The following is a 12,591-nucleotide window of genomic DNA, read 5'->3' as shown; positions in this document are numbered from 1 at the left end:
CCTCCTTCCACACACCACTCACTCATTCTCCATAAGACATCGTACAGTTCCATTACGCAGAGCCCATCCTGCCCCCAGCTCGCTGGCTGTGGAGAAACGCGCCTTGTGCAAGGTCAGCCCTGCTCCAGTGCAGCACACAGGCCCTGTAACGCTCCTCACCACGACCTGCTCGCCTGCGGTAGGCAGAAAGAACGTGTTAGCAAAGCGTGTCCGGTAGGTGATTAAATTAATGGGACTACTTAGTCTGAGTAAGTGGCAAAACCAATCCACTATGTAATGCATTGATTCTGAAGCACCACGTGCTTTCCAAATCAACAAGCATACATTTGGTGTTGCAACCCCTTTGCTTCTTTAATGACTAATTTCCAGAACTAAGTAATTCACAGGACATTTTTGAGTTACTGGAGCAAATCAATCTGGTTCTTCCTTACCTCTCGTGCTCTTGCTAACTGGCAAATAAAAGGCACGGCTAGGCTCCTTGTAACTTTTTAAAAAAACTATTGGTGAACCACAAGTCAACATCTTGTACGTGATCTATCCATCTGATACAGCTTACTTTGAAATAACCCAATCAGTCAAATAAGCAAGGAGAAAGTTTCGTCCAAGATCAATGTTTTTTATTATTTCAAACTCAGACAAATATATTTCTGAAGAACACTAACACAATTATTTTCACAAGCATATTAAAAATACCTGCCTTGCATGAAAGGTTATAATACTAAACTTCATGCTATTCAGATCTCAATAGCATAATAGCAAATTAAAGACATTTTCAGCTGTATAAATCACTACACTATAGTGGACAGTAAATAGTATTTCCTGTTTTTAGGGCAAACAACAATCCAGTGGCAGTGAATTTACCACAAAATACAGGTATTGTGAGTACAGCTACACCCAGCTTTGAAACGCCAAAGCAGATCGTCTTCAGCCTCTCCTGTTGTCATTAAACTTCTCAGCGATTTTCTGCAGCTCCAAATCCATAGCGGCCAGGTTTTCCAGTTCTTTTTCCTGTGAAAACATAAAGAGCGTTTTACACATCAAATAACACTGCAAATGTTGTTTTGTTCCATGAAAATGAGAGACAAAGACGTTTCCGAGGCAGGCATCTCCTGCTACTTACTGGTCCCCAGGCAGCTTGCTGGGGTGAGGGGTGTTAACAGCAGCGCAGCACACACTTCGGAGATTTGTGCAATTTCCTGCTTTTTACTGAATTAGGGCTGGGGAAAGTATCAAAATACTCATTCTGAGAGCTGGCCCTAATCACAGCTTGATCTTTTTAGCTTTAAAGCACCATTATCTAGTAGCAACCTCCTGCTGTCTCACAGCTGCCGCTCCCTGCAGCATGCAGTCACTTCAGCCCAGGTGAAGGTCCCTTAGGAGGCTACAACCTGACGATCACAGTGGTTCTGGCTTACAACGCACAGCAAGCGGTGTGCAACAAGAGGAACACCTCCACATTACCAGATGCTAGGGGGAAAAAAAAAACGTATGCAGCCAATTCTTCTTTATTATGATGATTTGCTAACACCGTTTAACCTCTATACAAATTAGTATTAAACCTCCACTGCTCCCAGCTGAGCTTTGTGCAATAGATACAGTGACATACATGACGAGCATCTAGCTATTGCATGTAGACTCAGTTTTCCCGGACACCAAAGCAGAACAGGAAGTCCAACAAGAAAAGGATTGACTACGTGCACAAATCAGGCTTACAAGTGCAAGCCAGGTTCTGCTCTGCAATTACAGCCGGGAAGTCAACGGACAGCTGAATTTCACTCTAAATGTCCAACTTGCTTTTCACTTATACATATTAAACAACCCCACAGACCAAGTGGTGCTTGCTAATTACCTCTCTGCTCCTGCTGCAAGGGGCATCTTTGTTTTATTAGTCTGTAAGACCCTAGAGGGAGAGGTAAGGCTCAAAGAGGAAGAAAATCTCCTTTCTCTTCCCATCTTGCAGCAGATGCACATTGTCTTTATTTTACAAACTGTGCCCTGGGGTTGTTCCACTGCATTCATTCAAAGAAAGCAGATTTTTAAATCACTGAAGCCCTGGCTCTCCAAGTGACTTAGTCTTGTTTGTGTTTTTCCACGCACAATTTACCAGCTGCCTTGGGAATGGATTTAGAAACGTGCATGTAAAGTCACCTTGCGCTAGCTTTCCAGAGAAAGACCTGTACACATACCTCCTCTTCTGTCAGAGGCCTCTGGCTCAGACTGCCTCTGTCATTCCTGATTACGTGACGTTTTTTCATGTCTTCTCCAGAATTGTACAACTCTGGGAATTCAGCTGATTTCTTCCTGTAATTCAGAAGTTGTGCGAGTTGATCCATCTTGTCGTAGTGCCTTTTCATATCGTATCTGTTCGTTTTGCCAAGATTCCTCTTCTCGGTGCGTCCGTGGTTCAGAGCACTTAGGATTTGCTTTTTCTCCCACCAGTCATAGTCATTATATTCGGGGAAAAAACTCTTCTCATTCAGGGTGGGCCTGCCTTCCTCTCTGCCCTCCAGAAGCTGCTCTCCTGCGCTGTCCCTTTTCTCAAAGTGCCGGCTTTTCCACCACAGCAGTGGGTAGAAAGGGCTGTAGGATGCCGTGGCTCTCTTCTCATTCTCTGCAGGGAGACGGCTTCTGTACTCTTCCCTCTCTGCATATCTTCCCTCCTCCATATTCTCCTCTTCATTTTCCATCTGATCACTGCTGTGATGCTTCTTTTCTACTTCCTCCTCCTCCTCCTCACTGTTGCCAGGGTAGCGCTGCTGCTCTACACTGTCCTCAGTGCTGTAGTGTCTTCTGGCCTGCCCTTTGCGCTCTCGAGCGTACGCTTTCTGCGACCCTTCATCTTCATTGTCCCACAAGCGGAATCTCCCTCCAGCACGATGCTGCTTCTCCTTGCTGCCACCGCTGAGATACCTGTCCAGCTCTTCCTCACTTTCATCTCCAACATACGTCCTTCCCTCAGAATGGTGCCTCCTCACCTCAGGTGATCCATCATGGTGTCTCCTCTCCTCACGCCATTTCTCATTACTTTCTTCACTGTGGCGATGCCTCTTGTTTTCTTCTTCACTGCTCTCTTCACTCTGCTGCCACCTTTCTCTGTACTCCTCGCTTCCCTGGTCTGCACGCCTCTTCTCCTCCACCTCGTCAGACCCGTGCCTCCCATGATAACCACTCTTCTCCTCACGCTGCTGCTCAGACTCTTCATGATGTTTCTGGTGGTGGTTCCTTTTGTCCCAGAGATGGACCTCCTCTGCGTTTGATTCCTCAGCTAGTTCCTCTTTCTCACGACCATGGCCCTTCTCTTCAGAGGAGTCACCCATTCTATGCTTCCCATGGTAATGTTTGGATTTGTAGGGTTGCTTTTCCTCCTCTGTTTCTTCACTCTCATCAGATTCTTCATGCTCTTGCTGATGGGAGAAATCACGTTCCTTAGACTCACGGTGATATTTTTCACTTCTTTCTTCCTCTGCCTCTCCCTCTTCACCTTCACGAATTCTTTTGTAAGGGCTCTGCATTCCCTCCTCCGAATGCCAGTGGCCCACGGGGCGCTGATCATTCCCACCAGGGAACTCCTCTGTGCTCATGCCTCCAGAGTGGGACTTCTTGTTGAGCACAGCATGCTCTACCTCTTCGTCACGACGCTTGCTCTCTTTGCTTGCTTCTTCACTGTGGTAGCTCTTCTCCTCCTCTCTTCTAATTTCCTGATAGTGTTTCTTTTCTTCTGTATGAAGTGTCTCCTCTTGAATAGGTGTGTGGTGTCCATACTCCTCTTCCTTGCTTTTAACTTCCTCGTGAGCAAGTTTCTCCTCATCACTTCCTTTCATGTACTTTTTAGATTCCTCTTCTGCCTGACTTTGTTCTTTCTCCACACTCCCAGTATGATGTTTTTCAACCTCTGCTAGGTCTTTCAAATTCCTCACTTCAAGTTGTTTGTTTTCGCTTCTCTCTCTGTCATTTCTACCACCTACAATAACAAAAGCAGCATAATGAAGTAATCCAACTCTCCACTGAAGCATTATTTCAGTTTAAATAGATAACTGGCTTCCTAAAGTAGCAAGAAGATTTGGACAGAATTAATTTTTTAATTCTGCTTTTAAAATTAGTCATTTTCTAATATTTTCTATGTTTGCCTGGAAAAGCATTAACTAATTTTCTTTTAATTAGGCATTTTAAAAGTTCCACTGAAGTTTCCAGAATAACTTTTCCTCTTTCGTTTTTTTCTTTGTTTGTGATCACATTTTTAGTATTGAATTAAATTAACTCTCATTCCCATTAAAAAATCAATAGAATCTGGAGTTGTTTTCAGTTCTTTGAACGTCAAGCCTTGTCCATCACACATGCTTATTCACAAAAAAGACAACCATCTATTTCAAGCTACTCGAAAATATCTGGGGCTTTTAGCAAATTTTAAAAGTTCTAAATTGACTGAAAAAAAGAAACAAAAAAATCTGTTACTTTGCAATAGTTATGTTTAATCAAATCATGCTCCTTCCACTATTTCCAAAATGCTAAATGAAAGTCTGACTCTGACCACAATGGTAACAGTATATTTCTGTGAAGATATTTCTGCTTCACTTGTGTCTGAGTAACATCAGAAACAGATCACAAATCCTAAAAGTTTTCAGACAATAGCTGCACAGATTTAAAAATAGCTCATTATTTCTGAAAAGCTTCTCATTATCTGATATTCTTGGAGGAGATCTGTCTAATGGCAAAAATATGGTCCTTACCCTCTCTCTCCAGTAAGTGTTTTTTCATTTTCCAAAACATGGCAAATACACAGATTTTTCTGAAACTAACAATACGATAAACAAAGCTTGATGCCTGATGGCATTCAGCATCTCCTAGAAATTTGGGGCCGAGTTAGATAGAAATACATGTATTCCCAAAGCCCAAAGAACACCCTCTTCTGATGACTGTATTAGGGCCATACATTATTCCCTCTATAAACAAGCAGGAGACAGATGGGTTTCATTATTGCTTCTTGCTGGCAGGTAAGTTCAAGAGCCTTTTTATTGTTCTGTAATCAAATAAATGTAACTGGGCAGAAAAGACAGATGTGCATTCCATGGTTTGGCACAGTGTCAAACTTAACCACACTTCACTACAGACAGTAACCAAGCACGCAAACAGGCTTACACCTCGACACGGAGGCCGCTAAGCACCACGCTGCAGGAACGAGCTCATCTGGAATGAGCACTCCCACAGGGAGCTTTCAGCACATGTTTCCAGACCTCCGGAATCAGTACCGCAAACTTCATCGTTTCTGGGCTGAGCAAAAGACTCCCCTCTCCCGAGTTGGGCGTGGACTCAGCTGCCACCAGGCGCAGGAGCCTTGTTGATTTAAGCGGCGGTTATTTGAAGCCAGTTCCTACCCTCTGGGATGCGTTCAGCGTGTGGTCCGAACCCGGTCACATTCGTTGACCTCTCAGGCTACCTAAAGAGCTTGTCTAGTTCTCTCAGACTCTCCAGGTGGCTTACGTAGAGAGCCACGCGCGTTAGCCAAGAACCCCTGACAGGTACCAGGTCAGGCTGTTGGCTCTTTGAGCCAGACAGACTAAACAGAAGGAAATCAGAATTTTGACACTGAAATTTGGAGGCAGCAGTTTCACACAGGCTGAAATAACAGTTCACCAGCTCCAACACAGGAGAGAATCCATCTACCAAATTCCTTTCACAAGTTCAGATAATGTTGTACTTACTTTTTTTCAGGATTTCTTTGCATTCAGGATTAATCGGTGGTGCGTTTGGCTTAGATAGAGCATTGGACAGAACTTCCACTATGCACCGTGTTACCTAGAAGAAACAAAATGGGAGAAAAATTAATATGGCTAAAATGGAAATCCTACTTCCATCCCAGTTAATGAGGAAAGCTAGTTTAGGATTAGAGTTCAGCCTAATATTTATGAGTTTTGAGTAATCCCCAGCTCTACCACAACTTCCTGTGCATTTGGGCAATAAGTGCTTTGCTCCTCACTCCCATACCAGTAAGAAGAGAGTCATTAGCTCTTTTTATCTCCCCTTTTGTCTGCATAGGTAACAGGCTCCTTTTGTACATTTTTAAATATTAAATACCCTATTCAGTACAAAGGAGAATCAAACAACATGTGGTAACAGCACCCTACAAAAAAATAACCAACACAACACACATTCAAAAGATGAGGATCATCCTGTACGATCTGTCCAAATGAGGATGCTGCACAGGTGTTACCAGAAGTATCGCCTGGATTGCCAATAAACCAAAAATGCCTTTATATCCTCTATAAGTGACATGCTCCACATTTTTCATGTGTGTGTGCTGTAAGCCCCGCCTCTTTTAGCGCTTAACATTCAACTGGATAGTCTTCTCGGGGCAGAGAAAATTGATTGATTTAGGAAAGTCACACAATCTCCTCTATCCTAAGCGCTACCAAGGTAGCTCTCCTGTACACATTCATGCAAAAGGATTTTCAAGTGTTGAAGCTGTTGGTTGTGAGCAATCGCTGATCATCAGGGGTACGTGACTCTCAGACTGACAGTCTAGGTGGCTGGATGGGAGAAGACAATAAAACATTTATATAGCCGGGGGTTTTTTAACTGTTTTTAGTTATTACCAGATGTTTACTAATCTAAATGATCACACTATCAACCAGTGGAGAGGGTCTGCTGTCAGGTTACAGGTGCTGAGAGCAGCTAATGGCATTTATTTAATCAAACAGGTTAAGAATCTCTTTCCAAAGCAGGAGATGGGAGGACTGCATTAGAAAGTCCATTACATAGTTGGTAACTGTAGATACTTCATCTTTCTTCAAGTTGCCATCTCACTTTTTACAGTCCAATAATATGCACTATCAAATAATATTTCAGATCATTTTTCAGGCAGCTGTACAACGTAGAGTTTCAAAAGTACCACACTGACACAAGAAGCCAGCTTCCATTTTCATCAAATGCACCAAAGTGCATGCAGGTATCTTCTGACAGCTAAAGGGACTGTGAGTTCCACATCACTGATGATGTCTTGAGAGTTTACCCTTACGAAAAAAAACTCCATTACCCTGAGAGTTTAAAGACAAAACATGGAGAGCATGTGACTGCTATTTTCTGAAATTTGCTTTGACATACAGCTACTCACCATTTCTTCAATTTGGTCTTTTTCCACTGGAACTGCGCTGACACCTAGAAGAAAAACAAACTATTACAGACTCACTAATCCTAGCAACAAGCATCACTGACAGGAGTCCTCAGTCAAACTGGTCTGATGAGTTTTGAGTTGGCAGATCAGTAAACCAGACACATTTTGCATTACATCTTTTCTTATCCAGGCTGGAAAAGCAATGTAAAGTTGCAGCTTAGCATGAGAGAAGAGGCATGTTGACATTTCTAGCACAAAAAGAATATACACCAAAAAATAGAAAGCAACACTTAAATTCCAAGACCGGAGCTTTACTGCAAGTCAGGTCTTCATGTAGTTGTACCTATTTGGTGGTAAAAAAAAAAAACAGGAAACAAGCAAGGCGTGTTTCCACCCCAAGAACCTTTTGGCTTCTGCAAGGGGCTCTGGGTGCCCCACCACCACCTCCCCAATAGCAGACCCAATAGTGGTCTTCAAGGCTTTAAAGCAACCACTGTCCCAATCCTACTGGAGAAATCCTGTCTCGCTTGGATAGGAGGCAGCTTCTGGAGGGAAGGACAGAGCCAGAAGGGACAGGAAAATTTCCATTCACCGGGTGGTCCATTATCACCCCAAGAAATAAGCAAAAAAATCAAATCCCAGGGGAAAACAGTACTCCGGAAGGAAGCCGCACAATCCATCTCTCTCTCTCTCTGTCTTGAGGACGTGTGGGGTAATTAACACCTCCTTGCACCAGTTCTACTGTACCTGGTCAAAGGTATTTGCTTTTGGAAAGACGTTGTTGCAAATGAAACCTCCATGCTGCTTTGTTTTGCCATCACTGCTGCGATATGTCTCCAGCTGATTAATGAGCTTGGCTGCTGTGCATTATTAATAAACCGTGTCAATTCTCATCCACCTTGAGATTTGCAGAAGTGAAGTTAAGCAAGTCTGCCAGCCACACACGAGTATGTAGAAGCAAGGCTTATTGTATCATGGCTTCACAGACTTACCACATAGTGTATAATCACAGTACACAAGTGTACAGCTTGGGGTGCAGCTCTGAAGTTCTTACACAAGTCAGGATAGTCTTAAATACACCTATCACCCTCTCTGCAATACTGCTTGGTTGGGACAGTGAGAGATCTTCTGTAACAGATGAACACAAAGCAGATTATAGAGATGAAGGGGGTCAGTCTACCTTACAGCATCAGGGAAACTAACACTGCCCCAAGGAAGTTTCCTGCAAAGCAGACAAGAGCACATAGCCTTGCGCTATTGAAAGCGGCAAAACCTTTCGTCTTTTCTGTGTCTGCAGAGGAAGCAGGCATCCCCTCGAGCACTGACTCTGTGTGTAATAACTGAACGCAATACAATAATAACGCTCTTGATATTTCTACTGTCCTCTATTTTTGCTCCCCCAAACACATATGTAGGAATGTGCTTCTCCAGCCCCCGTCTCTTCTCTGCGTATACAAGTGCGATCAGGGAAGGGAACCCACGCAAGGATAGCACAGAAGGGATTCCCCTAAAATAGCACTACATCCCTACCCCATCATTTCCCCAGAACGCCAGGTGGTGTATGGGGGAGATGGTGCTATACAGAGCCAACCCTCTCCCCCATCTTTTGCGTTCAGTGCTGACTGAGCCAGGCTTTAGGTTACTTTATTTACTAACCTAGTATGCAAATAACTACCAGACTGCACAGTGCTGACACCGCTGCAGGCTAACCTGCCTGCATCCTCCATTTGAGCACAGAGGATAAGGATGTACGTACATGCGGGGGCAGGAGACTGGCAGCAAAGTCCCAGTCCCACAGGGGTTGGAGACACTGCTCTTAAGGCACGAGCTGCTCACGGTCACCACTTACATGTAAGCAGAGGGGATGACCCACTTCACTGCCTCTTCTTGACGAGGGTCCTCTGGTCCTCCAGCCCATGAGAAATCATGACATGCACAAGGGCAAACATCTGATTTTGTCCTTTTAGTGATGCTGCCACAGCACATCTACTGTGAGTTACACCCAGTTGATGCGGTAAAGCACAGAACAGCCAAACTTCTGAACGTTTTGCTATTAGAGATACCAACTTCAGGCTGCCTCTCGAGTACTATGTCAGTGGTGTGGGAATATGAAGTCAGGTTGTAATCACTGCCTTTGCCCTGTCATTCCAAAGCTCCCGTCTCTTCAAGGAGATTTACAGATAGATTAATGACCATCAAGCAAGTGCTTGGTTAATGATGAAAGCTGACATGCACAGACAAAGAGGAAGCATTAGGCTATCATAACAATGTCAGAAGCAGCAAATGATATTGGACATATGCCATATTAACCTGCCCAGAGGAACAAAATGAGTATCCAATCCATCCCAGCGCCTGAAATAATATATTGAGGCAGCTGCTCTGCCAGAGCTGATACAGGAAGCCCATGGGGAGCCAGCATGCCCCACTTTACACCGGTGCTGGCAGCGCTAGCCCGTGCCAGCTGGCAAGAGCTCCCTCGGGGCCACCTGCCAGCTGGAGATGGCTGGCCAAGACCTCTGCCTTCCTCTCCACATGTGCTCAGGAGGGGTGAAGCCATCACTCTGGCACCACTGACACCGTCGGGTGGCAGGGCAGCCACCCACCGGGCTTGCGGGGACACAGCAGACGGTACAACTGCAGGGTTTCACAGCAGAAACAAAGTCAGAGCACACACCGAGACGCGAATCCTTTCTCTGCCTGTGCAGAAAACCGAGACCACAGACCCACAAAGTAAAGCAAAGCCCTGGGTCTACTTCCACCTCCTGAACCAAATCTGCCCAGGCAGTTACGATCAGATTATTTGATTTTGCAGAAGTGCTGAGAGATGATGAAGATCACGAAAAAGGATGAGAAATGCCCGACAAATTCACACAGCTTTTGCTTGCATCTCCAAGATTGGGACAGATCTTTTGGTGGGTCCCTGATGAAATCCCCACATGGCTTTGTTTCGTTAATGCCGATGACTCAGTGCAGTGCCATTGCTCATCAAAATGTCAGCAAAAACCCTTCCTAGGGAATATCACGGAAACTTTGGCATACTGATTTGTAGCAGGAGCACTAGAAAGTTCTTGAAGTTAATGTTTCACCGATTCCCTGCCCCAACCAAGCGTCTTAGTTCATTGATTCCGGCTGACATTTGAAAGCAAGATAGCCAAAAAGGACATAAAAAGGTACCTGACCTGTTTGATGGTATAAACAGGAAATAATATTTGGTAAGAAATCCCCATGGGGTCTGTTGAATAAGTCTGGTGAGCTTCTCTGGGTTGGGATCTCTCCCCCCATCTTCCACCCTCCCCTCTGATTACAGTAAGGGCATTTGAAGGTAGTCAACTTCATTATAGAGTTTCTGTACAAGTCCCAGAGCGTTTCCATGTGGAGACCTCTAATAATCCTAAAGCTGAACTACTCAACCCAGAATGACACCAATTCTTTCAAGAAATGATGTCGTATGCAAAAAAAGCTATAAAGCCAAGCGATCACCTCATCCTATTGTGTTTAATCTTCATTTCACAGTGTGGTTTTAATATTTAATGCCACACGCCAAAAAAATTTTCTGCTAGTTAAAGCTGCAGACCTGCCACTTTACAATCACCTCCCAGTATCAAGAACTAGCTGGCAAAAATCTAGCAGCACCGCTCGAATAAAATTATACCGAGAAGCCTTTGTGGAAAGAAGCCGTATAGGGGAGACAAATAAATTAGAAGTAGCCGGCTAGCCCCCGCACAGCGTGAGGGAAACGGCCGGCCGCCGCCTGCCCGGCAGCGGCGAGCGGAGGGGCGGCGGCAGCCGGGGCACGGCTCCGGGCAGCCCGGCGGGCCCCCCGCCGTGCCGCTGGCGCCTTCCTCAAGCCCCGGCCCTACCTCACCCTCCCTCTCACCGGGCCGGCCGGAGGGGCGACCCGGGGTGACGCAGGGCGGGCCGGGCATGACGTCATACACCCACCGATGGCGTCACCCCCCCGGCAGCGGAGCGCTCCACCGCTCCCCAGAAGCAAACCACCCCCCTCAAACCACCCCGCGCCCGCCGGGGCTTTTCACTCGCCGCTCCCTCACGGCGAGGGCGGGCTTCGCTGAGGGAGCCCAACGGCCGCCCTCCCCCGGGGGGGGGGGGTGGGCCGCGCCCTCGCTCCCGCTCACCTGCCAGGGCGGCGGCCCCCAGGAGGCCGAGCAGCGCCAGCGGGCCCATGCTCCGCTCCCCTCAGCTCCGCTCCGCTCGGCGCGGCTCGGCGGCTCGCCGCTATTTAAAGGGGGGAGCGGGGGCGGAGGAGACGGGCGGGGGGCCCCGCCGGGCGCCTGCGTCAGTCCGAGCCCCCGGGGGCGGCGCCGCCGCCGCCCCCGCCTTGTCCTCTCCCCCACGGCGGCGCCGCCCGCAGCCGCGGGACCCCCTCGGCCCCCGCCGCAGGCCGCCCCCTCGCCATCCCGCCCCCCTCGCCCCCTCCCCTCCATCCCGGCCCCCGCGGCTCGCCGGCACGGGGGAAGTTTCTCCCCGGCTGGGAAAGCCGAGCCCATCTTCCCGTCCTTTGCAACTACCGCGCCTCTTCCCCCTGCCCCCCGCCCGATGTTCCTAAGGCCCCTTTACCTCCCCCCGCCCCGCCGTCCCCTCAGAAGAGGACAAAAGCGGGGTTTCCCTGCCCCTTTCTCCAGCTCAGAGGATGCGGTATCATCCTCGGGTCTTTCCCAGCTCAGAGGATGCTGAGCCTCTACCCACAGGGAGGAGGTGCGGTAATCCATCCCTCTGGAACAGCTTTCACAAGAAATCACCACTGCGTTTCCGCGTCCATTTCCTATCAAAGCCTTTTCAGGTGCTACGGCAGCCTTTTTTTCCTGCAAGGTTTCTGTCCCTTCCACTCAAATCGTTTCCCACCCCCCGCCCCCGCACACAGCAAACCCAGAACCAGAGAACGACTGGAAAGGGATCCCCGAACTTGTGTCATCTGGTGAGTGAATGACACGCAGTGTTCCTCAAGAGTTTTACTGGGGAAATCACTGCTCTTAGCATCCATCTCCACAGGCAAACCTCTCATTTACTGTGATGAAGCTCTGGGGAGCCAGGGCAAACCTACAGAGATCAAGTTTTACATAATTTTCTTAAACAGTCCCCACTGTCCCGATGGGCTGGAAAGCACAAATGACAAGCTGTGATGAGCTCTCCACAGAACAACACTCCCCCCAGCTCCCTTCAGAGCCACGCAAAGACATTGTAAGACCAGGACTTGTTTTGCTTTTCATTTAATTAACTCTTAGAGGGCCATCTCCAAATTGTGTGTATCAGTTGATCCTGTTTGTTCTCAGCGCTAAGCAGGTGGCTCTTTAATTGCCAGTGTTCATGGAGGACAATGGATCTATACATCAAAATGGCAGTTATCTCTATTATCATTCTGTGTACTGACTACTATATTGTGTATTAACAATGCCAGGCTGCTATGACCATATACCCTTTAAACGTATAAAACAGGGCACAAGGACACAACACTCCAGTAAAAC

At 47.0% G+C, this 12,591-nt stretch overlaps 1 protein-coding gene across 1 annotated transcript; it reads right to left on the bottom strand.

Annotated features, from left to right (window-relative positions):
• Positions 1–595: 595 nt before the first annotated feature.
• CHGB (chromogranin B) lies at positions 596–11,429 on the bottom strand. Its single transcript, XM_075147569.1, has 5 exons — positions 11,245–11,429; positions 7,109–7,152; positions 5,700–5,793; positions 2,187–3,961; positions 596–1,008 (listed from the first exon to the last, which is right to left on the bottom strand). The coding sequence occupies exons 1-5, from the start codon at positions 11,291–11,293 to the stop codon at positions 925–927; spliced, it is 2,046 nt and encodes a 681-aa protein (XP_075003670.1). The 5' UTR covers positions 11,294–11,429; the 3' UTR covers positions 596–924.
• Positions 11,430–12,591: the final 1,162 nt, after the last annotated feature.

This window comes from Calonectris borealis, chromosome 3 (assembly GCF_964195595.1).
Source record: "Calonectris borealis chromosome 3, bCalBor7.hap1.2, whole genome shotgun sequence".
Taxonomy (NCBI): Eukaryota; Metazoa; Chordata; class Aves; order Procellariiformes; family Procellariidae; genus Calonectris; species Calonectris borealis.
This window is presented reverse-complemented; position numbering and strand designations above follow the sequence as displayed.